Source organism: Chamaea fasciata, unplaced genomic scaffold (genome assembly GCF_029207755.1).
Source record: "Chamaea fasciata isolate MVZ Bird 193981 ecotype frontalis unplaced genomic scaffold, bChaFas1.0.hap1 SCAF_4, whole genome shotgun sequence".
Classification (NCBI taxonomy): domain Eukaryota; kingdom Metazoa; phylum Chordata; class Aves; order Passeriformes; family Sylviidae; genus Chamaea; species Chamaea fasciata.
In genome coordinates, this window is record NW_027094089.1 from 39,446,770 (window position 1) to 39,473,180 (window position 26,411).

The 26,411-nt window shown below is 35.7% G+C and overlaps 1 protein-coding gene across 4 annotated transcripts in view; it reads left to right on the plus strand.

The window, feature by feature from the left end:
* Positions 1-23,650, plus strand: part of AP3S1 (adaptor related protein complex 3 subunit sigma 1) — a 28,576-nt gene extending 4,926 nt beyond the window's left edge. The window contains exons 3-6 of one of the 4 annotated variants that reach the window (XM_066181343.1): positions 498-609; positions 8,551-8,622; positions 13,693-13,800; positions 23,006-23,650. In XM_066181343.1, coding sequence (XP_066037440.1) covers positions 498-609; positions 8,551-8,622; positions 13,693-13,800; positions 23,006-23,134 — 421 coding nt within the window. In that variant the 3' untranslated portion in view covers positions 23,135-23,650. Of the gene's footprint in view, positions 1-497; positions 610-8,550; positions 8,623-13,692; positions 13,801-16,736; positions 16,780-23,005 lie in introns of those variants that run through there. The other 3 variants (XM_066181345.1, XM_066181344.1, XM_066181346.1) reach the window with 3 other exon arrangements.
* The last annotated feature ends 2,761 nt before the right edge of the window (positions 23,651-26,411 follow it).

The window sequence follows — 26,411 nt, forward strand, 5'->3', positions numbered from 1 at the left end:
GTTATATGTTCATATGTTAAATGGATCATAAACCTAATTTAAGGCTTTTTTTGTAATCCAAATGCCAGTCTTAAAGTTTTTTTCTCTTGATGCTCCTCTGAGAAGGTCAGGAAGGATTCATAGGCATATGCCATTAATCTGTAAAGCAGATTAGTCCCTGTGCAGTGTCTGCCTGCTAGTGTGGAATGGAAGTACATTTACAGTACTGCTTTTTTGTGATCTGTTTGAATTGATTTTAATAAAAAGGTGCACAAGTTGATGTCATTTTTGTCAGTATGGATAACAATAACTGTACTTGTGTTGTAAGTATAAATTGGTCTGTCTTGTTACTTAGTTTTCTGTTGGAATTACATCACAAAATAAAAGATGCAATATAGTTGGATTTGGGAGAGCTTCAGCTTTTAATAGTGGGCCTCCTATTAATTAAAGTGACTGAGGATTTGCTCAGCTTATTCTGAGATGCTACCTAAGCTTTCCTTTTCTTGTTTCCTCTTTAGATTAATAGGTGGATCTGATAACAAACTAATTTACCGACACTATGCCACCTTGTATTTTGTCTTCTGTGTGGATTCCTCAGAAAGTGAGCTTGGTATTTTAGACCTCATACAAGTAAGTTCTTTTGCTGCTTTGTGGGTTGTTTTCTTGGTTTTTTTTTATTCCTAATAACTCATTCAACTTTGAAGTAGCTTAGAACTTAAATATTTTGCTTTCCTTTATTTTTTGGTAGTAAGTGCTGAGTATTATTTTCAGATTGTTTGCAGTTTTATGGGCTGTCTTTGAAAAAGTGATTTCCCAAGTTGATGGGAAGGTGAGGAAACTGTTTGGATCCTCTTGAACACAAACTATTTTTTTTTTAGCTTTTCAAGACCTTTTTTGGCTGCAGATAAAACTGGCGCAGTTCTAACATTTGGTATACAAGTGTAGATTATGAAAACTTTGACAGACAATGCTCTGTATGTATATATGTATTTATGTATATTAATACATACCGAGACTCAAACACATACACACGCATGTATATATATATTCACTATAAATGTACAATGCATAAATATGCTAAAATATCTTTGGATTAAATTTTCCTTGTGGCTTATGAGCTTTTTGACAGGTATGCCTTAGAAAAGAAGGGCAAATGCTCCCCTAGGTATGTGTTCTGTGCCAGGGGAATTGAGATGGGTGGGAATCGTTCGAGAGAAATAAGATCCATAAGCTTAGGTTCTTTCTGTGTCTCAGTAAGAAAGGCTCAACAGCCCAAATGGTTTAATAGGTTAACTGCCTAATAGAACAGAGTGAGAAGATGAATGTAGATGGTAAATCATATACCTCTTCAGGTGCTGGGCATGCCACCTTCATGTGACACACAGTGGAGCCCAGGTGGGTTTTCCTACAGTGCGTAGGGAAAAGTAGATCCTGTCTGTGGAGAGAAGCTCTCCCTCTTTTGAGTCTTTGAGCTATTATATAATTTCCTCACAGGAAAACAACTCTTTAGAAAGGATATTTTCAAGAAAACTTGCTGCAGTTTGAGGTCGTGGCAAGGCCATGCAGGTGGCATGTTTACCAGCACCACGTGGGAGCTGCCTGCAGCTTCCTCTATTACAGTGAACTGACTGAGTTTATCCCTTAGCCAAGGAGTTTCTGCAGCACAGCACAGGCCTGTGTGTCTGTTCAGGTTGTGTTACATGGATGACTAACCCCTAAACATGCAGCAGCCTCTTTGTCAGAATCAGTACATTCCATTCCTGCAGTTAATTTTTGCTAAGGACATCACAGGTTATAGATTATATTAAGAAGATCCAGCCCAGTAGAGCAGACAGGGCCTGTTCAAGATCACTGGCTCCTCAAATAGAATGTCTTCTGCACGGCTTCCAGGTGCAATTTCCTTCCAAGTCAGGGTCACATTGGGACCATTGAGTTCAAACTCCTGGCCTTGTCCAGGACGCTACAAGAATTACACCATGTGCCTTAAAGCATTGTTCAAATGCTTCTTAAACTCAGGCAGGCTTGGTGCTGTGGCCAGTATTTAAACTGCTAAATATATTTATATAAATGTATATATATAAATATATAACCCCTTTCAAAAGCTTATACATCAAGAGAATTGGTTTGTTATGTAAGTAAAATCTGTCCTGAGACATAAGACTGTATCAGATGGTTATTTCACTGTAGAAGCACTGTGAATCTCAAAAGCCTCACCATTCCCTGCAGACCTTTCTTGAAGCTGCATAGCTTCTCACAGATGCCTCCTACTGTTCAAAACAGCTGCTCCAGTTCTGGAGATGGGAACAGCGGATCCAGAATAGTGCCTGTGTGGCTAACAGGGGAGGAAACTCCCTTCTGGATTCTTAGTCATCTTTGGTCATAGAACATTCTGCAATGTTGGAACAGTGCAGCATTAACAAGTTATGTGCACAATTGTTGTACAGGGTTGCTTAGTTGCCTATTGCATGGTGTGTCTTCTTACTTGGAAGTGCCAGAATATCTTGAACAAGGAAAAGAAGCATATTCATACCTAGACAGTGCAACCTAAATTGTATGTTCAGGTGTTGAAGGAAATTACTATTACCTATAATTATATAACCCCCAAACTTTTTGAATTAGAGAATCAAACTAAAATGTTTTGCATCTTGTACCAAAAATACTCCAGTAGATTTTAATCTCCTAGTCTTTGTATTTCACATTTTTTCCAAACACCCCAAGTGTTTAATTACATGTCAACATAATTGCTTAAAGGAAAATGAAATAAAAATGCTATTTCCATTTGTAGAAATACTTCGTTTTTCTGACCTGGATGATATTGTTTATAAATCATACAGTCTCGCCACGGTATCCACAGCTGCTGAGGATTCAAATTTCTCTTAATCATTGTAATTCAGCCATTTGATTATAGTATAAAGTATTAGAGGTATATTAAATATTCAGACTATAGAGATTAATTAAATATTTTTAATTTTTAAACTGGCTCAGAAGAAGGATCTGTTTAATCTTCTTAGCAGTAGCAATCAGAATTAAATGTGTCTGAAAGGGCCCCTTTCTGAAAGAGGGCCCTCAGAAAGTTTATTACTTGTCAATCCCACGTGCAGTGTAGACTAACAGTATATATACCTGCATATTGAATTGAGCAAAGAAGCTTTTTTTTTTCCTGAAAAGTGTTGAACCATTCTTATACATCTTTCTTTACTGTAGTTCAGAGATAACACAGGTAAGAGTAAGACATCTGAACGTTGTTGTGAGTCATTCATATAACGAATTGTGTAAATAAGTAGATAGGTAAGGTACCAGTTTATGATGGAAAGTAAGCTGGTAAAATGAACCTAGAACTCAGTATAGCACTTTGGAGGTTTCTGTCATGAAACTGCATAAATGCACAGAGGATAAGATTATGTGTGGCAGTCTGCAGTTCTTTTCAGCAGAAAGTTTTTGTTGTGGTACTTAAGATACTTTTGTGAATGCCACTTATCTCCCCATTAGGTCAGAGCTGTTTCACAGGTAAGTCTTCTTGACTCGGGCTTTATGAATATTCTGTGTGCATTACAAATCACAGACTCTTCCTTGGGTTTGATACTGTCTTCAGTTTGGATTTTTTCGTTCAAGCACCTAAGGCAAATTCACATTGTTAATTTTTGACCATTTTCTTTCCTTTTTCCCTATATATAAACACAAGTTTCTTTTTATTATATTTGCTTACTTGGACTGGGAGATGGGTCAGCATCTGTGCTATGCTTAGATTTTGCAGTCTTGGATTCAGTGTAAATTCTGTCATGCTATTTGAGCATCTTTGTGTTAGCCTGTGAAGTGTACGGTTTTACTCTATGGAGGGAAAATACACGTGAAAACTAGCTGTAGACTGCCATAAGGAAAAAATGTGTTCACAGTGGTACCTTAGCTATCTTACGGACCTAAGAGCGTATATCAGCTCTAAAAATTTGTGAGTGTCTTGGCCCATTGCTGTATGTTGAAGACATAATGAATCAGCAAGCAGCGGAGTTTGTAAGATCAGTCTTTTATGGGAAATTCAATAGAGCCTTTCAAGATAATGGTGTTCAGTGAGATGCATGTGGGAAGTGCAGTGCAGTTTATGTAACATGTTTTTCTCAGTTCTTAATGATAAAGGATCCTGACCAGAGGTGCTTTAAAGCTATTTAAATAAAAATCAGAGAGGCGTATGATGGCAATGAGAACTCTCCATGGGCAGTTTGAATTACTTCTGTCTGCAGGTTTACCATTGCTGTTTAGCTAAGGAAGAAGAAGGGGGTGTTCTTGGTATGAGTTCCTCGTATTGTTTTTAGCTCATTTTGTACCTGCTTTTGTTAGTGTTTGACATTATGTATGCTCAGATACATTTGACCGATTAGGTGTTCTGAGTTTTCTGCTGCCTTTGTTATCTTCCTACTGATGTATGATTTATTCCTTTTTTGTCTTATTTGCTTATTTTAAAATAATTTAATTTTTAAAATGAGCCCTTCATTATAAAGGTGATTTTTTTTTGATGTACAGCTTGCATATATTCAGTAAAAATTTGGTATTTTGTTTCATCTAATTTATGCTCCCAGTGCGTATCTGTCTTTATTAAATCATGTATCTTAGAAAAGAAAGGTGTAACGGTTTTCCTTTTTCTTCATGTTTTCTGTTTACTTACGTGGAGATGGGCATGATTTTTTTTTTTTACCATAGAAGATGATAATTTCAAAAATTAAGCACAAGGGGGAGCTAGTAATTAATTGAGCATGCATCCTAATTTTCCTGCTACTTGGCTCATTTATTTGTTACTCTTTCAGTAACATCACAAGATGCATCTGAACTGATGTGTGTGTGTCCCAAAACAATTGATGTGCTTTCTCTTCTGATTATTGATCTACAAGTCTGCAGCATCTGAAGTGATTACTTAAATTTTAGCACTACTTGCCACAGCGTGCAATTCATTTGACTCAACTAAAATTCTGATGGAAGTGACTCTGATTTTACTTGCCATTTCAGTCATTGAAGGCATCTTAAAATAGGCCAAGAAATGTTAATGTAAAAAATCTAGTTTACCTTGCAGACCAGGTTTTTAAAAGACCATTTTTACTGGATGTAGACCTTATCATTTCTGCTATTATTCTGACTGAACTCGCCATCATGAATAGATGATGAGGGAAATTTGTAAAGTTTCTATGAGTAATCTTTAGTCAGTGAAAAATCTCTGTGAACAGATAGTCAGTGCCAGCTGATTTCCCTTAGATTAAAAAGCGTTTGTTGTGCATTACTGGTCATGCATTGTAAACAGAGATTTGTGAGTTTATTTAGTGTGTGGTGGGGTTGCTGTGTAATAGGTAAAGGTTTAAAAGTGACCACTCCAACAATGAATCAAGTGTTACTGTAGGAGCTTTATTTACTGAAAGAATGTCTCAAAAATTAAACTTTTGTGTTGTTGATGTGTGAGCATGCATGCTGCTACTTAATACATGTATCTAGAGTGGGGTGTTTTTAGGATTCTTGAGTTGCCTTTGTGTTTAATGGATTCCTTTGTTTTCCAAGGAGCTAGACAGATGTCGGAGTGTGTGAATCGTGTAAAGTTGGTGACTTATGCGAGGAATAGGGTCATATTCCTAGCTCTTGTAACTAAAACCATTGGACAAAGGTTGCATTTACACTGTTTCCAATCTTCTTCTTGCAGCTATTATCAAACAGCACTGCCCTTGTTAACTGCATTCTCCTAAGGTGCAAGGAAAGTAAAAGAATATCTTTGGTGGTTTGTTTTGCTGAATATGTTGTCAAGTGCGTAGTTTTTTTCTTCTTAACATACAAGTTGGGGTTTTTTGCCCGTATCCTTTTTTTATAGAAGACTGTTATTATCACAATGAATTAATGACTGCTTGAAGAAAAAATCCTGCTATGCCTAGCTTCAGTATAATTTAACAGTAGCACATTCATTTTCTTAATTAACTTGTCACCGAACCTTATTGTCCTGAGTCTGCCTCTGAATATGCTCTATGTTCCTAGTTTAAGTTACAGATTTGTATTTTGTTATTAAAGAATAGTCCTTGTTCTAAATGCATGGATCATCAGTTAATTTGTAGTTTGACTTCAACATTTTAAAGACTTTAATAGTAGTAGTAATAGCAAGGGCAGTGTATGATTGTCCTCTCTTTTACACTGTGAGCAGGATCTGAAGGCCAGGAATTGACATGTAAAAGTAATCTTTGTTGATAATGCCATGTAGACAGTTGGGAATGGCTAATAGCCAGCATATCTGTTTCACTGGGTCTGTAGATATAAATACATGTCTATAGAAGCAGGACTTCTATCCACAAAGAGTGGACGTGAATGGGGTACATTCAGGTGACATCTGGTCAGCAGTGGTGTTCCCCAGAGCTCAGTGTTGGGCCCAGGCCTCTTTAATGTCTTTGTGGTTGATCTGGTTGAGGAGTTCAAGTGTTCCTTCAGCCAGTTTGCAGGTGACTTTGTGCTGGGTGGGAGAGTTGATCTGCTGGAGGGATTCAGACAGGCTGGAGTGATGGACCAAGGTCAGGTGTATGAGGTTTGACAAGACTGAATGCCAGGTCCTGCTCTTGGGTCACAACAGTCCCTGCAGTGGTTCAGGCTGGTGCAGAGTGGCTGAAAGCTGCCCTGTGGAAAAGGACCTGGGGGTGCTGGTTGACAGCATCTGAACATGAGCCAGCTGTGCCCAGGCAGCCAGGAAGGCCAGTGGCATCTTGGCTTAGATCATCAGTAGTGAGGCCAGTGTCTGTCCGTCTGTACTGGGCATTGGTGATGACATGCCTCAAATCCTGTGTCCAGTTTTGGGCTCCTCAGTACTAGAAAGACACTGAGGGGCTGGAGCAAGTCCAGAGAAAGGCTTTGGAACCGGTGAAGGGGCTGGAGCACAAGTCTTACAAGGAGTGGCTGAGAGAGCTGGGGGTATTTAACCTGGAGAAAAGAAGGACTGGGGGCGCCTTATCTTTCTATACAACTATGTGAAAGGAAGTTATAGAGATACTTCAATCTCTTCTCCCAAGAAAGAAGAAATAGGACAAGAGGAAACAGCCCCAGTTTGTGCCAAGGGAGGTTTAGACTGGATGTTAGGAAAAAATTCACTGAAAGGGTTGTCAGACATTGGAATAGGCTGCCCAGAGAAGTGGTGAAGTTACCATGCCTAGTGTTTTAAAAACATCTAGATGTGGCACTCAGGGGCTTGGGTTAGAGCTGGATTTGGCAGTGCTGGCTTACGTGTTTGGCTCATTCATCTTCAGGTTTCCAACCTAACCAATTCTGTGATCTATGTCAGAACATGGTTTCTATTTTTCTGGGCCTAGGCAGTTTGAAATCTGGTGCCTCTCAAATGGGGTTCATAAATCATGCGGAACAGACAATCAAAATGGGATATTTATCTTTCATATTGCTTCTTTAGGATGTTTGAGTTTAAAATTGAATAAAAAGTTGCATACAGTGACAGCTTAATAATATTAAATATATATTGTGACAAAATGGCCTTGAAACATATAAACTGATTAAAATTTCCAACAAGTTGCAGTTTATTTTCTCACCATTAATTAAAGATCAATAAATTCCTATAGAAATTCTTTCTAACTTTGAAGACCCTAAGCTCAACCTTATATTCAGCTTAGAGAGATCTTGACATTACCTGTGTCTGTAGGAGTTATCGCTTGGACAAAGGGGACTGTGCATACAACTCTCTAAGACTGGAATCTTTGACAGCACTCAGCACTAGCACATGGTGATTGGCATTCAGGAACTTCAGGACTGCAGGAACAATCATCATTTCTTTATCTGGTCTAATTTGGGATCAGGTGCTCTTGGTGTACCAAAGTACAAACATAAATGCCAAGGGACCTGTTTCAGAAACCCCCAGAGCAAGGTGTTGTACAGGCCATATCTGGCTGGAGTTCAGCAGCTTCTTGGATTTTCTGCTTTATGCTTTTATATTCTGTATTGAGAGATGACTTATTTACCTGTGTATAAACTTCTAGACTTTTCTAAATTTATATTGTGATATACCTCACAGGATCGGGAGGTGTGGCATTAAGACAGATGCCTTTTTCATCCTGGATTCAGTGGGCCTGAGTCAAGTGAAAGCTGCTATACTGCTGGTGGAAGGAGTGATGCTGACAGTTAAAACCAAAGTTAACAGTCTGGGTAATTAGGAGATGCCTGCAATGTAGTAATTATTAAAAATAATGATGGGAAAAGCTGATTTTTTTTTCCTTCATATTTAAATTCTAATTAAATGGGAAGGAGTACTTTGAATCACAGCTGAGAAAATTGTAGTGTAGGTTATGTTACTGGTTTTTCAAGATGTATCCATTTTTTGAAGCAGTGTGCCATTAAGCAGAGTTTTAACCTAAATTGGCTTGTGCATACAGTTTTGCCATCTACATAGATAGCATACTTTTGACATAATGTTAACCACATAATTTCTGTAGCTGCCTTTAATGGCTTAAGATCTGACCAGTGTTTGATTTCTGTATTTGCTTTTCTCAAACCTCACACCTAATGAAACTGTACAATTTTTATTAAAGATTGACCTTTGGCGCTTTTTTCCCCTCTTTGCAGGTATTCGTGGAAACATTAGACAAGTGTTTTGAAAATGTCTGTGAGCTGGATTTAATCTTCCATGTAGACAAGGTACTGTAATGACATCTTGTAGTTTTAGCAAGTAAAGTGTTTAGTTCAGCTGATACTTGGTATTAAACTCTGCCTTACTTTCCAGAGAAGGGTAATAAAGCCGGTAGAGGCTCTAGAGAGTGAGTGTTGTGAGGTGTGGCCGAGGGTGCAGGGGTGTTCAGTCTGGAGAGCAGGAGGCTCAGTGGGAGCCACACTGCCCTCTGCAACCACCTGAAAGGAGGTTGTAACAGGGTGGTGGTTGGTCTCTTCTCCAAAGTAGCTCTGAACAGGCTAGAGGAAATGGCCTCAAGTGAGATACCAGGAAGAATTTCTTCGCTGAAAGTTGTCAGGCGTTGAGGCGGACTGCCTGGGAAAGTGATGGAGGCACCATAACCAGGAGTTTTCAAGAAACAACTGGACAAGGCACTTAGTGCTGTGGCTTAATTAAAATGGTGGTGTTTGGTCAAAGGTTGGACTTGGGGATCTTGGAGGTCTTTTCCAACCTTACTGATTCCAGGATTCTGTGATTTAATTATCAGTGAAATCTAGACTGTGTCTGCTAAAATACTTTCATTAGTTGAAAGCTGCAATGGAATGCGCCTTCTTTCTGAGGAACAAGAAAATAATACAGGAGATTTGCATAAAAGTACTGTACATAAAATTGTAAAATCTAAGACATCTGAATATTCTTAGAGTAGGAAAAGCTTCAAGAAATAATATGTTCTTTTTTGTTTATGGTTAGGTTTTATATAACTCAGAACTGAAGTTAAGTGTTTTCCAGTTAGTTTTGGAAGGTGCCTTTCATTTGCTATGATCATGTAATTTAGATGCTGTGTGGATCTGTCTGTTTAAAATCTCAAACAGCCTTTTTCCTTTTTCAAACATTTAGAAACGTTTGAATATTCCAGCTATAAGAAACAAGTGTTTTACTTACTAATCTAGTTTAGAGAAATGCTCTTACTATAGTCACCATTCATTTAAAAGGACTTTAACATATTTTGGTGTAATACCTAAAATGCTGAGAATTTAATATACAGAATTTATTCCTTCGGTTGCGTTCTGTGCTTACTGTTGCTTCCTGTGCAGTCACCTTTCCCCATCTGTGAACATCTTTCTGAAACAATAGCAAAAGCTGCCAAAGGAAAGTAAGAAGGAAAAAGTAGAGTAAAAATAATACCTAGTTAGGTATCTGAAAGAAAACTATTTCAAACTGACTCAGTTTGTTTCAAAATCAGAAAGTTCTTTTGGAAGAAACACTTGCACCTTGACCGAACTGTGAAATGCAGATTACCTATAGTGAGTGTTCAACCGATACTTAGGTCATGAAAAGTCATTAGGATTTCTAGTCATTTCCATAACTGAAACTTGTTGGAGATTTCCAAAATGGCAGATTAAAGTACAGAAGAGTTTATGAGTGGTTTGTATATTGGCTTCTGAGCTTTAAAGAACGAAAGTACTGCAGTCATTTTGTGGGAAGGAGTTTAATCTTTAGCTGAAGAATGCTTTGGCTGATCTGTACTCCGAGCTGTTGCTCTGTAGCATGTTTCATTAAAGAGTATTGCTTAACATAACTTGATAGACAAAATATTTCTAATAGTATGTAAAGAACTTAGGGGCATCAAAATGTTAAATTTCTTGAAAAATATTTTACTTTGTACTGGATATGAGATGATATTTCTTCTTGAAAATTACCTATCAAATGGACACTAGAATTTAACTGATTCTTTTGATTTACTAAAAATATAAAAATCTGCTGGAGAATCTCATTAAATGTTTAGACCAGAATTTTCAAACTCTGAAGAAAATGGGAACTCTAAATACTAGTTAGATATTTTAGTAAAAATAATGCATTTTCACAACAAGAGACAGTGAAACTTTGAGTTAAAAAACTCTGAACGTGACATTAACAGTGCAGTGATTTTTAACTTCAGTGTAAATGAATTCAATATAGAGACATGAACTTCTGTAGTAATGCAGGGCTGCCACCAGCTGTACAGTAGTATTAGTTGTCCAGCTGTGACTAATTTGATGTCATCTCCATGCTTCCTTATTTTTCCCCTCCAGTTTAAGTTCATCAGTATTCTTGTAGATCTGAGAACAAAATAGGAAGATGTATCTGTGAGAGTGAAATTAGAGTGTTAAATTATCTTTAAACTGTTGATAAGGTCGCCTTGTCAGATAAGGTGACAAATAAAATACATTGAGCCTTCAGAGTTAATGCATTAACTTTCTCTTGTCAGATATTTGTGGCCTGGCTTGTTAATATATTTCAGGTGTATAAAGGGAAAAAACAGCAGTTGCTTCTGTTTCATCTAGACATTCTTAGTTATAATGGGTGCTTATGTGTGGTTGCTGTTTGGGGTGAAACCTTTGAAATATTTGTATTTTGAGTGGTCTGATACTAAGAAAAGTGACGATCGGCAAAGTTATTTTTTAATGACAGTTGCTCTATGTCTTCAGTTCTTGATGAAGCTGTGGAACGTTGCTTTCTTGCAATTCTCTAGTGAGACCTGCCTAAACGAGCATTTTTTGTTGTAAATAGATGATGTGGCATGTAGAAGAGTTAAACTCTGTAATCTCAAGAGCTGTTCCCAGCTTAATAACGTTTTGTGTGGTATTTCTGTAAGGAAATATTTATCTTCATCAAGTGTTAGTAATTGTACGGGACTCAGCAGTGACTTGCAGTAACCTGGAGCCAAGACAGATGTTAATTCAAGAATATTGATACAGTATGAGAAATTCATGTGGAGAATGGAATATAGGTGGGAATGAATGTTTCTAATGTGCTGTAGCAGATGAGGACTTGGGGTGTTGGGAAGTGTAGTTTGTACAGGAGAGAAATTGACTTCTCTTTTAAAGATGATCTGTATTACAAGCAGCCAAAAAACTTGATACAGCTGGAGCAAGATATTTTCACATGTCTTGTGAGGAGGAGGGGCAGGTTTATTTCAGTCCTGCACTGATTCCTACACTGAGTCCAAGAGTCTAATGCTTTCTGATGGAAAAGGCATCACTGAAAGCTATTATACAACTAAAATAATAGAATACATTCAGCTAGGGATGTAAGGAAATACTTTGGTTTTTTTCACAACTTTTTGGCACCTATTGAAATATCTCTGGGAGTATCATGATCTCTTGCAAGAGTTTATTATCTAACCAGAACAGTGAACCATCCAGAATCTAATTTCTTCAAGACAAGAAAATGTGTTTGCCAAATTTTCCTGAGTTTTTTCTTGATACATTCCTTCTTCTTTAGAGTATCTTTTTAGAGCGTGCATTGAACATAAATAGGAAGCACTCTTGGTTTTTGTAAGAACATACTAAAATTGCTGTTACAAAACAACAATTTCAGATCTCTTTTGGAATATAAGGTACCTATTTGTTGTGCCTTCAATCTTTCACTTAAATACTATTTTGAATACACTGTTGAAGTGTCTTTTGCACTTCATGGCTACTTAATGCATTTTTATTTAAGATTTTTTTGTTGTTGATTCTTTAGGAAAATAATTAGAGATTTTTTAAACAAGACAAAATAAAGGCAATAATGTGTATTTATGCATTTAATACATATTTGTAATGATTTTGCAATTTAAAAAGAAAGAACAGTTACTGTTTATTTTTATCTTGCTGCTGCTTGCATATGAGCAAACATATTTGAGGGGAGAGAATCAGTGGATTACAATAGTTACATAATTTTATTAGTCAAAGCTGCGATTTCTTTTCTTATGCAGATTACCAAATAATATTAATTTTATACTGGTATTTAGAAAACCATCCCTTTAGAAGAAAAGTGGGGCAAGACAAAATATTTAAGCTTCTTTAAAGCATCTATGCTTTGAATATTATTAAATACTGTGTGTTAGACTTCATTATTGCATCCTGAAAGTATGAAAAAATGCAGAGAAAGGTAAGAAGCATGACCCAAGGTATGGGGCGATTTGCATTGAGGAAGAATTCTAGAGACTGGGGACAAAGGAATAAGAAGCATATAGAAAGGAAGGATTTGGAAGAGCCCAAAAGGGGTCTGATGAAGAGCTGTCTTCAGCCTCTCTAGATATATATAAATTATAAATTCATACAAAAGTACAATTTATCAGGGGAAAAAAAATCAATTTTTTTTTTTTAGGTATGGCACAAAACCAAGAACTGTGTTGGTTTTTGATGCACTACCTCCCGGTTATTTGATTTAGAGATTTACTTCTATCCTTAATCCACAGGGAGATTGGGAGAATGTCCAAAATAGTAGTTAGAATTATGCTTTTGAGATACCAGATGGTACGTGTTTATTTCTGAAAAGTAATAAAATGCTCCTTGTCATCAGATTTAAATAGTAATACAGGGTTAAAATATTATACGTTGTGTGGTTAACTGTGGATTTTTACAAGTAGGTGTGCAGAAGGATGCCTTTTAAAAAAAAAAAATATCCCCAAACTAGTCTTTAATATGCTCTGAGTGCAGACTGTGAAGCAGTTATTCATGAACAAAGGCTTTCATCCTCAGGTCAGGGCTGCAGGAAAGAGGGATATTTAAACATACCCATTTCAGTAATGTCCCCAGCTGGTTTATGTGCTCCTGCAGTTTGAGTCTTAGCCGTCAGTCTTCGCTGTAGGTGCTGAAGACTCCATATTTATCTGGTGTCTCAGGAATGTTACTTCTACTTCTGAGCCAAATCTTGGGATCTATGGTGGGTGAATGTCAGTCTCTTTCTTCTCAGGTGTAGCCCAGAGTAGTTTTGTGAGCAATTTGTATAGTCTCATAGGACCTGTTTCCTAGAGTTGTTACTGCTGTTGATGCTAATTTGAGCTCTAATAATTGGTTGGAAAATGGGAACAAAAGAACGTGGAATGTGAAAGTTCTTAGCATTGGTAAGTGGTATCGCTGATGAGTTTGTAACAGAGCTGTGAACAAAGAAGATACTGGAGAAGGAAACATGAAATTTGAGCTTTGTTCCCAACTGGCTTTAGATTAAATGCTGACATTAATTAAGTGACTTACAGAATTCATGTTTCCTGTAATGAGGTACCTAGACCATCTCTCCAGATTGTATGGAGGATATTTTGCATTTTTAAATTTCCTTTTGGTTTCTTTTAGGTCCATAATATATTGGCTGAAATGGTCATGGGTGGAATGGTTTTGGAGACCAATATGAATGAAATTGTCACTCAGATTGATGCACAAAATAAACTGGAGAAATCTGAGGTAAGAGTCATGCACTGCATAGTTTCCAAACTAAAACCAGCGTTGTAGTAAATGCATGCTATATAATGCTCTTTGTCCTTCATAGCAAACTAAATAGTGTAAGCTGCCTGCTTAGAGTACCAAAATTTGCAGTGTATCTGAGGGTGTTGTACCTTTCATCATAAGTAATAACTGCTTAGTTGCTGCTGATTAGATTTTGCTTTTTGTATCTAATAGCATTGCTATTAAGATACTTCTGTACTTCTCTAAGTTTCTCTTGTAGAAAACCTTTTATTTCCAGCCTACTTGTTATGCTGGACTAGTGACTTCAGCACTAAAATAAAATTAGATAAAGAAACAAAGTGTGTCTTCAAAGATTACATATTCCTGTCTGATAGCATACTTCTAAGCACCTGAAATAAATAGCAGCAGTAATACTGCAACACAAGAAAATGAATTAGACTGAAATGGAATAGATAGAATTTAAAGCCCCGTTTTAGACACTCCAAAGTAAATATGAATTCTGCCATTTTGATAATATGAGCCTTTGGTCTTCAGTGAGTGAGAAAATTATATCCTGTATTTGCCCATAACAGGCCAAGTGAGGGATCACACGTGATTTGTGGGAATCCTTTTTCAATTAATCAATTGCTGAACTTGTGTTTAGGAAAGACATTTAGATTAAGAAAGGATCTTAGAATTACTTTTTCTTTCATACAGAATATTACTGTCCCTTTACTGTCACTATATGTGCCTTGTAAGCCAAAATGCTGGTAATATGTCTTAACTAAGTCTGTGCTGGATTCTAAATGATGAGAGTAATTCCACAGAGGAATACATCAAAGCAATAATATTCAAGTTTCTAAACAAGCCTTTGCATGAATTGGAGACTTTCTGAAGTTGAAGTCAACTGAGTAGACTGAAATCTTCCAGGTGGCATAAATATAAAGTAAATGGCATTTTGGGAGAGGACCAGAGAACTTCTTAGTTCTAACTGAAATACAATAAAGAAAGAAATGAATTTTTCAGCTTTTTTCTTTTTTTTTTTTTTGTGGTACAATATATACTGTTCTTCTTATTGTGCAGTCTCAAACTGTGCCAACTCAAGGTTTTTTAATACATTTAATTGTTTGTTTTGCACAACTTCCAAACTATATCCAAAAACAGGACAACAATATGTGAAAAACAAGAAAAAGCTAGGTATGATATGACACGACACAGTACATAGCAATATGCATCTGAAAGGATTCTATGGTAGATTCTAAACATGTCCAAAGTGTCCATTTTAATGTTTTTCTCACATTCAGAATGAAACATTGATGACAGAGATGAATATTTGGAGTTATTCTCATAAATTTTTACTATATTTGAATAACTTCTGTATACATACATTTTTCCTTACTTGGTAGAAAAGAAGCTGTGTTGCAAAAAGCTGAACTTGCTGAGCAGCTATGTTTTACCATGTATGATGTACACATTGGTTCTATTGGAAAGCATTTATGTAAATTCTGTTACCGAATCAGCTGTAGACCAATCTCTGACTAGTCTCCTGAAACACGTCAATTCAGGGCAGCCAAGTGCAGTACTTGATGTCTTCCATTGTTCAACAGTAAGTCAGTCTTTCTTTTAAGAACGTTTAGTGTAAAAGTAAATGGTAGATGATCTGAAAAAAACACATAGAACTTGAAATGTATACAAAGCAAATAGGAACTTGTTCCTTTACCTTCAGCAATGAATTATGGAAGGTAAAGAAGTAGCAGTGATAAATTAAAATTCTTGGTGACTGGGATGAGGCAGAACATTTCACAGTCTGCTCACCACCAATACCTTCTTTTTACTTAGTTCAGTGATTATTTCTTTTCAAATTTAACAGTTACTGTAATGCTGAGATAGCTCACAATACCTGGTATTTATTTCCTTTGATCATTAATCATTTGTTTCATGTATATCCACAGAAATTTCCTGATTGCTATTTGTTTTCCTTTTGTCTTTTTGATCAAGATTGTAAATCTTTCAGTATGTCTTTCCTGAACACATATTTTCAAGACGGAAGCAAATCCATGTAAATCAAAATAAGTAATAACTTAATAAATTTTGAATGCTGGTCACTAAGAAATCAAAACTAGTAGATCTTCTTAGTTTTCTTTAATTTAAAAAAAAGAAATTAGAAATTATTATTGATGTAGTCCATAGTTTATAGGAGTGCCACCTGTGCCGACAGCATTGTTGCTTTAGTTCCTTTGGCTTTTAGACCACTGTCATACCTCTTGCATTTACGAAGCAGCTATTTTAAGGTTAAATTGCCTTTTCTTTTATATCTGAAATTATGAAACTAATAAAACTGTAACCAGGTTACATTTTTAGAAATACTTCTGTTTTTATTGTGCCCATCTGGCTTTCAGTAGTACACGAAATTTAGCTATTTAACATCAGGTATTTGTTTATTATGCACTAGGTTTCTAAACAGGCTTTCAGTTAGAATTTAGTGAAAAAGACTGAATGCATTTATTATATTCACATATATTTGAGTAAAGTTATGAGCTCAAGGAATTTTTTAATATTTTCAACAGAGATTAATTAAACCACTATAAGGGAGTCCCTAGCTTTGACTTGTGATTTAGCTAATATTGTTTGGATGGGCTGTAAAGGAAACTATTTGTACCCTAAGAAATGTTGTCTTATATGCATTTCCCTGCCTTTCAGTTTAGTGTTAGTGTGTGGATGCGTTTCTGGTCAATCCTAAAACCAAAGAATCATTGTAATAAAGGGAGGGAATTTTCTGGGAGAGGGGTTATTGGGATTTTATTCAGAACTTCTGGAAGTATTGTAGGTAAACCTGGGATATCTTTTCTCTATTTGGAGTGTTCAACTGCGTGTGATTTAGACTTTTAAGTTGGGCCTCATTTTTTCTGAACCTCCTGATCTTTTCTGGCTCTTTCCATTCTTCTCTCTTACAGACCTTTATCTTTCAGTCTCCCAGACAGGACAGGTAGACAAAGGTATTGCTGACTTTTAGAAAAAAATGTAATTTTAACAAAAAGGGAAAGCAAAATGATGTCAAAGGCAATAAATTACGTAGGCCAGACTCAAAAATTATGTGTAAAAATACCCATACTAGTCCTTGTAGCCTATTTTGTGCTAGTTTCTTGTAGTTCCCTCATCTTTTTATTGGCTATAGTGTATTTTACTAGCTTTTCATTGACATCATATTTTTTATTTTATTTCTCTTCCTGCATTTTAGAACTTAACTTTTCTTTGTATCATTGTTGAGAAACAAAGGAGTATGAACTTGTGTGAATATTAGCCAAAAATCCTGCAAAACTGATGTCAATAAAAATGAACACAAAGATAACAAAATAAGATATGATGCCATAATACAAATAACTTCAATGTTGGGAGAATTTTGTCCCTGAAAATCTAAAATGAGTAATATGAACTATTTTGCTTCACCATTTAGTATTTCCAGATTTAAAAAATGAACTTTTACCTGCTTGCAAAGAGAAGTTTCAGAATAAGCTTCAGGTGAATGAAACATTAAAAATCCCACCACCAAAACCAACAAACTGAAGTTGTTGTGTATGGAGAGAATAAAATTATCAGGGCAATTTGTAGAGATGATATAGAAATTCTGAAGTTGATCATCCATCCTTAATTATGTTGAACATAAAATGAAAAGGGATGTCAGAATGTACTCAACTTCAGATGTACATTTGCTGTCATTATAATCTGGGTGTCTGGATTTTGCTCTAAGATATCCTGGTAACTGCAGTCCCTGAACATGAATGTTAACAAAGAACAGAAAAAGGAGAAGGAAAAGTATGTTTGAAATTCAGCTTATGGTCAAATGTCACCTGCCATTTGTTGTTTGAAATATCTAGTTTAGCTCAACAGTTTGAATATCAGTCAGTGTTAATAGCAGTACTCCAAAATTAATTTCCACTTGTTTTAAGTCTCTGTGTATTCAAACTGCAGGTATTTTAAGCAGGTGGAATCTTAAGCAGTTGAAATTTGTTTAATGTATGAATAGCTTTGCTTTTTACTTTTTATGTGACCTTCCTAGCATAGTGCACTGCAATACCGTTAAGATTTAACAAATGCAACTCTACAATTGGATTTAGAAACACTGAGTTGTAAAAGCATTAGCTAAAAATAGGTTTTGGCAACATGCAGCTTTTAAACCTATATTTGAAGTATGCTACAGCTCATGAAGAAAATCAGGGACTTGACTTTCCTCTGCCTAATACGTTAACTAACACTTATAACATACAAGTGTTTCATTGGTAACACTAGGGAGCTTGATCTCAGATTTTTGGTTTGGTTTTTTTTTTTTGTTGTTTTTCTTTTTGTGCAAAGCTACTCTTCTTTTTCTGTGTTCTGCTCACACATATTCTGTTTTTATTTTTGGGTCTGGCAATGAAAAACAAACAAAAGAAATAATTAATCATTCCCATCCATTACTCTTTTTGTGATTCAAGTGCTTAAAATTCCTAAGAGTATGTCTTAAGTCTTCTTATCTGTTTGGCCTCATTTTGATATACTTGCAGACTTCATTTTGTTTTTTCTCTAATTACATTCATTTATTTAACCTCATGAGCAGGGGACATGATCATTCCTTTATATTATGCATTGCATCCTTTCATGATTTCATATCACTGCTGCTTTGAAGTCATACTTGTTCTGAAAAGAAGCATTGCTATGAAACACCAACAGCAGAGAGGTCCTGGTACCTCTGTAATATCTGGAAAAGGGTGGAATATTTTGCAGTGTTAACCTTCATTATTTTGTTTTCCAGTAGGCTGTGGTTTTTTATATATTTATTATAGTGTTAGCCAGCTCTGTGTAGAGTTATTTGGGATGACAGTTGGAACATTTTTATTTGTATATGTGTATTAGCAATGTTTGTGATGTGCAATATTTTTTCAAAATTATCTGAATTTCTTTTTAAAGAGTAAAACAAGGTTACTGGGATCACTTTGATATGAAGTTACCAGTTGGGCATTCTAAGAAAGGGTAATGATGAGAACAAAGAAAATTGATTCCTATAGTGATTAATAATGACCTAAATAAATTAATGACAGCTTTTGTCTCTCACTTGATAGATTAGGACCAGTAGGATAAAAATCCTGTTATTAAATGTGTCTTTCTCAACCTGTGAAATAGTGTCTTTTTTTGTATATATGGTATTGCTCTTTAAAAGTGTATGAACATGTTTACAAGCATTTCTAAAATTTTAATATGCAGCATTTCAACATTAAAGCACATCCTTCAACAACAACTGAAATTGAGAGTACAAAGGAGCTGCAGCAAAACTGTGTTGTATTGGCTTATTGTTATACCAGCTGTATGGAATTCATATTGTCTTTCTGAAATTGCATTAATTATGTCTTAAGAAGTTTTAGTTTCACTTGCTTCAGTCATTTGCTTGCTGTGACAGAATTCATCATTCATAGCATGTTTAAAGCTTGCTACGTGTTTTGTTTTTTCAAGTGGAACAGTTTTTTCTTTGCACATCACCAACTTACCTGCTGAATTAAATGATAAAAAAGCAGGTGAAACTTGTTCAGTGTTACAGTGAAAAGTATACTAATCAGGTGCCTCTATAAGATGCCTCAAAAGCACATGGGGCTGAAAGTACTTACTTGTTGCATCTTTGTGTTTGTAAATACCGTTCACTTCCAGTAAAAGAAATGGAAGGACTGTGTACTAGTTCATTGCCTGACATGCTAAAAAGGAGTGCTAAGGAGTTCAGATATTGAATTGAATTGTATTAGTTATCCAGCTTGGGAGTTCAAGTGCTTTTCACTCATTTTATCCATTAGACATTCTTTATGAACTGTTTGGTCTCTCTTAGAAATGCTATGTAACTGTGTTGTGCTTGATAAGGTGGACGTTAATTGTGCTAAATAGCATTCTGCTATGCATTTTATGTATCCACTATTCTACAAACTCAATACGGAGAATTACAGGTGAAGAGAATGTAAAGTTTGAAAATCTCACTTCAGCATCTGATAGTGAAAGATAATCTCACTGTAAAAAAAAAAATAGGTAATCTGACAATCCCAGCATTTTCTTAAGGGTCTTCACTGATCTTGATCCAGAATGGTCCTCGTGAAATGTGACTGTTGGAAGTTGTGACTATGTAGGGGGGTGGAAGGGCAGTGGTCATGTCAGTTGTGGTATTTTTAATAATTTTCAATTGTGTCTCCATTGTATCCTATACCATTGGGGCGGGAGGCAGGGACTGTAAGTCTGTATAAAGAGGATAGTAGCAGGTAGGTAAAAATAATGACCCGTTATACTAAAAATGTTATTTGTCCATTAAGAGTAAATAACTTCCATTAAATTAGGGTAAAGAATCTCCATCCAAGTCACCCAGAAGGTACCTCTCTTTTGAATTGCCGGGCATGTGCTACCATGTCATTTCTTATTATATTTTTCTGATTTCCCATTGTTTCAGTTGTAAATTGTATAATTCATTGCTTTTAATTAGTATTTTCATCTTCTCTATGGAAAACAGTTTACATTGCCCCATTTTGCTTAATGAATTTTTCTTCCATTACTGCAAATAGAACCTAAAGGATTAAAAGCATTTATTCTTTTATCCACTAAGACTTCACTCGTAGTTACCTCTTGATTTAAAATTAGTATTTCCAAGTTCTCAGATGTAAAAGGAGAGTGTTGGGCATATTCATGCCTTCTGCATTGTTTTTTAATTAACACAAAGAAATTGCAGTGTCTAATACTGCTCCTTTAACTTATTGCAGATTCAGGGTTGCAGGTTTTGGATACTTGCATTTCTTAATGCTGCTAGTGTTAGGTCCAGGTATTCCTTTAAGAAAATATTGTTATTGAAAGAGCCTCTGAAATGGGTGACCTGATAGACTTGGTGATGTTAAGGGAAATGAAGGAAAAAGAGGGTTTGAAAATACTTCCTTGCACCTTTTGAGTTTTACTTAGTCAGTACTTCTGAGAACTGATAATTTGGTTATGTCAGGGCCAAGGTGAGAGCAAATTTGGGTACATTAGAGATTCAGTTTTCTCAGCTTTCTTCTCTCCCCCCACATGCTTTTCCCAACTTTGGCATGCCTCACATAGGAGGGTTTCACAGGGAAGACATTGTTAATAGATGACTCATGGCTTTCTGGTCTATGTTTCTTTTTCTGGGAATCATCCCATGACTAAAATGTAGGGATTTGTGGTGTTTTAGACTTTCCACATAAAGTTTTAGTTCAAAACCAGAAGCTTTAATTGGTTTCTTTTGACTTGGGTTATGTTTTTGAAGGGAGAAGGAAGAAGGAAGGATTTTAGTAGGTAGGATTTGAAGTGAAAATCTTACGTTAGCTTGACTTTATATTTATTTCTTATAAGAGAACAGTAAAAGGGAGAAAATATTTTTTTCATAGCCTTCAAAAAGTAGAGTTGTTATCTGATGAGTGTGTGGGGTGTCCATCTCCTTTTGTGCCAGGTGGACACATGGAAGTCAGGTGTACTCCTCAGTAAGTTTACCCTGCACTTGCAATGAATTTCAGTGAAAACCAAGAATCTGAAAAGGTTATACTTTGAGTGGTAGTCATGTACCAATGCTTTTTAGTAATCAAATATGACACAACCTTCTTGAAGATTTTCTTCTTTCATTTTGCTGTATTTCTTGTTCAGAAATACTTTATATGCAGATGGACTGATTTCTTCAGTCTTGGACAAACCTAAAATTCTTCCATTTCTACAGGCTTAGTCTCTTTTTAAACCAATTCTTAGCATCTTGCTTTGTTTCCTGTGGATTGGTGCTTTTTACTAGGTCTGCTAGATGCCACACTCTAGTATGTGCCACATCTCTAGATGCCACAGCTAGTAGTCCTGAAAATCACATTGTGATTTTTATTGATTTTGAATATTTTTAATCTTACTTTTAAAACATTTTAAAAAAAGTTACTTCTTTTTACATATTCACAGAATTTGAAATGTGATGTCTTTTTCTGCTAATAAGAGCTCTTCTTTTTTAAATCGTCCATGCCTTTTTTTTTGTCCTTGCAAAAATAAAAATTATTTTTACACTTTTGTGGCAATCCTGAAGTAAAACCACACTGAAAATCCTAAATCTACATAGAGAATCTGAACTTTTAGGATAGACATTTCTGTACTTAATAGTATGTATTTTTCACAACATCAAATATAGTAGTAACACTTACTAGTCTTGTTTTAATAGTCCTTAAAATAACAAGATTTTGAATAGGTATTTTCAGAAGCAGTAGGGAAGGATGATTTATGGTATGTCTTCAGGCCTCTGAGCTATAAATTGTTAGTATTTCATGATATACCTCAGTGTGTAAACTTGGCAACTACTTTATCTAAAAGTGGAACTAAATGGAAGTCAGTAATTCTCTATTGAAAAATTTACATGTTTGTACAGAAAGGCTCTAGTTTTGTGTGCAAAGAGACTGCATGCAGTAGATGACTTTATAAAAAATGGGTACTATTTAATAGTTTAATTTGACATAACTTGTGTAATGCCCAAGGGGATGCAGATATGTTAGTGTATAATTAGTTACTGTGGGACAACAGATTATTCTAGTTTGCCTGTAGAAATTCTGTCTGCATGCTTTTTATCACCCACAGTTGCAGGGTGTTTATCCTTTGCATCTTAGTCTAAGCCACCTTGAAGTACCACTGTGTGTGTATATACATTTTTTTTTGTATGTGTATATATACACATGCCTGCGTGTGTCTGTGCGTGTGTCTGTGCGTGTGTCTGTGCGTGTGTCTGTGCGTGTGTGTGTTTTCATTGATTGGACTAACATTCAGCACCTTGTTACTTTGAGGTTACTTATTCTAAGCCTGTAACCAATGTTAGTCAAGTGTGAACCATGTGAACTTTTAGAATAGGTAAGAGACAAAGGCAGCACATTGGACACCCAACACCTCGAGACTGTCTGGTCTATAATGTACACATTACATGTACTTGGATAAGCCTCCTGTTCCTTCCTCTCATACTTTTCCATCCAGTTGACATTACATGTTTTACCATATAAAAAGGAATATGTGAACTGTTTTCTCTTTCTGGTTTAATATTTCCAAGTAATCCATTTCATTCCAAACACAATTACCATGTGGTTTTTCTAACTGTGTAATCATGGAAATATTTTAAAAGTTAGTTGTCTGTGTATATTGCTGGTAAATCTTCTTGTGACCAACTTTGCCTGACTTGCATTTTTCCTCACTTTATATACAGGCTGGCTTAGCTGGAGCTCCAGCCCGGGCTGTTTCAGCTGTAAAGAATATGAATCTGCCAGAGATCCCAAGAAATATTAATATTGGTGACATCAGTATAAAAGTACCAAACCTGCCCACTTTTAAATAACATGGCTACTCCAGGTAATACCAAGGAAGAAATGTAATAGAGATTTACTGCATAACTGTTTACTAAATAAACATGTCTTACTTTCACTGTTTGGATAGAACTCCAGGTACTGCATAGACATAACCTGAAAAATCAGTGTGTGGAGTTGAATGTTGCTTTTGTCTTGTTTGTGAAATTAAAGGAAAGGGGTAGTTCCTATGTGATTTCTAAATTACATTCCTATGCCCTTGCAAGTCATATCACTGTGTCTCAGCTGCTGCAGTATTTTGGGGAAGTATTTAAGATGTTCTTTACTTTGTATAAACTATAATGCTGAGGTTTTTTTACATTCACCAAAGTCTATAATTAGTGCGTTCTTTAACTACTTCTGTTTGTCATGATTATTTAAGACTTAAGTGCAAATGTTGCATGAAAACATTTAACTCGTGTTTTGTTTAAATAAAATCATAACAAACTGGACTTCGAAATACCTGTTTTATGAAGTCTACTGTTTGCAATAAACCATATTATTTCCTATTCATGGAGCCAATTGACTATATATAAATACTGTTGTAGCAGACATTGATGTTGTAGTTTAATCTCTGAAGGGCTTACACAGGGGTATTGTGCCGAACACATTGGCTCTTTACATTTCTCAAAAAAGCTGTTCATTATTATACTGAAGGAAAAAACTGCCTTTACTGAAGATCTGATGACCTTTGTTTACATATATATGTTGATACTTACACAATCTGATAGACTTTCGCTGACGGTCTGACTTTGTTTTGGGGAAAAATGGGCCCTGTGATTGCTCTGTTGTGACAGGCACAGAGAGGGCTGAGGAGATTTTATTTGGGCAGCTCAAACCTGTACATGACAGTCTATCAAATAATGTCATAAAGAAAGGCACTCTGGAAAGATAAATGGGGATACTTTAATAGGGACTCTGTGCCTGGTGACATTTGTGATTCTCTACTTTGAGAATTAAATTTGAGTCACATAGTATTGTCAAGACCTCAGAGAAATCTAAGTGCTGTCACCTCTGCGTAAGTTGCTCAGCTCCTAAACTCTTCTGTGATTAAAAAACGTAGTAGGGACATAGTGATTGCTTTTTATAATCATGCTTTTAAGCTCTGTGTGATGTACAAGAATATAAATGAAGTTCTGTTTAAGCTCTGTTTAAATGAATAATAAAAATATGATTGGGATATTTAAGGATTCTGCAAAGCCTGTTTTTCTCCAAAGAAGTATTTAGCTGATACTATATGTGAAAATGCAATAATATTGTGTCAACAACAACAGATTTCAGGACTAACCTGAGAAGTCCTGCATTACTTCAGGGATTTGGATTTGATGTAAACTAAGTGTTCTTTTAGTTGAATGTTAAGACATGGTCTGTAGGATAAACTTTGAAGCACATCACATTTTCTGTTTGATCAACAGTAACTAACATCTTTTGAGAGTGTTTGAGAGAAGAAGAAATTACTTTTGACATAGAAAATCTGATACAATCCAAGAAATTTTCATGTGTTTCTTAAGGTGGGGCGGGGGGAGAGCAACAACTTCATGTATATTCTTTGTATTACATTTAATAAATAGTAAACAGTATATCTTACATTATATATATAATAACTTATATTTAATAAGTAGTAAACTGTAAATAAAAGTAAACATCAGCTAACATATACTGTTTAAAAAATGCTTTCAAAAACAGTTGCTCTCTCCAGACCTCTCGAAAAGAATATTTATTCTTCCAAATCAACTTTCTTAGTTTGAGGCTTCCAAAAATTTCAGGTGGGGTTTAAATAATTGATTGCCTCTTTATCATTTTGACTGAAGAAAATGAGAGTGTAAAACATGCAGCCATTCTTCAACCCCCCCCCCCCCCCGGTGAGGTATTCCTTAGTATTTCTAAGTTGGACATCTTACTTAGTACAAAACTGAAAGTTACTATTTCACCTGCTTTCACCGAGTTTTATTTTACTAACGTGTGGCACGTGTGACATTCAAAGTAAAGATGTTGAAAGCTTTCCTCATTGTTGCCCCTGTGATGATATGGTTTGTTCTCCTGCCAGAGGAGGAATAGGACATTTTGAAACATTTGGTACTCTGACCTACAGAATGTTCTTTGGGCTATTTGTTAAAGCAACTCAAAATTCCAGAAATTCTTCTGAGTCCTCTATTTTTGTCTCACTTCTTTTTTTTTTTTTTTTTCAGATTTTTAAACTTATGGAGTTAAAACATTTTTCATTCCTTGCAGAGAAATATTTTCTGTCTTTATTTGAATGAAACACCCAAAAGAAAGTATGTCTGAGATGCATCTTGGCATGAAGCATATTTCAGATTAACTTCTCACCTGTCAATAGCCAGCCTGTCTTTCGTTTTAGTGAACTACATCTCTGCTTTTAACAATTATATTGCTATTCTAAACTCTTTTATTTTAGTTTTATTTGTTTTATTACTTTTGTCTATGCTGCTTTTCTCTGACCTGACATGTCTTCTGCCAGAAGGCCTTTTCTCTGGACAGCTCTTCTATAGACACCAGGCTTTTCATGAAGCTTCTCTGTGACTAGCCAGCAAATATTTAATGTGAGGCTGTAGCTCAGAGCTGGTGCTTCCTTACTCAGAAAATCTTCAGATGGGAAGAAATGCTTTATCAGATTTTTCACAGTAAAATTGCACTCCTTTCAAAGAGAAATTCTCATCCATAGAAAAACCTCAATGGTAGCATTTTCCCCTTAAATAAACACAGATGCTGTGACCATGTCAGCTTCCTCAGGGTAGCTGATCCTTTCTGCTTGCCACCCCTTTGCCAGAGGAATGTCTTTACTTTGCCTGGGGGGGTACTGTCCTCTTACCATGTTGTTAGACACTACTGAGAAGAGAGGATACTTGCTTAATAGAAATTATGGAAATAATATCCTTTCTATTTACTTTGTAAGGCTTGTCTTGTGTTACATTCAGATATTCATAGGCTTGCCACAATATTGATCTTTTGTTCTTCACCTTCATGAGAAAGATGTGCCGTTTGAATTCTTTCTCTTTTTTCATCAGTTTCCTCTCAACCGCTTCTTAGGATTTAAAATGGAAACCAAATGTGGGATCCAAATTATTAAGCTCTTGATTATGAGTGTAAATGTTTTTAATGCTTTTGTAACAGAAAAAGCCCACCCGTAGCAGATATAGGTGAGCAGATACAGGTGCTTGTGTGTGGATGTTTATATGTGTATATATATATAACATCAGTCGTCTGCACATTGCTAAAAAGGAGAAAAGATCATCTTGAGTTACCTGTCAG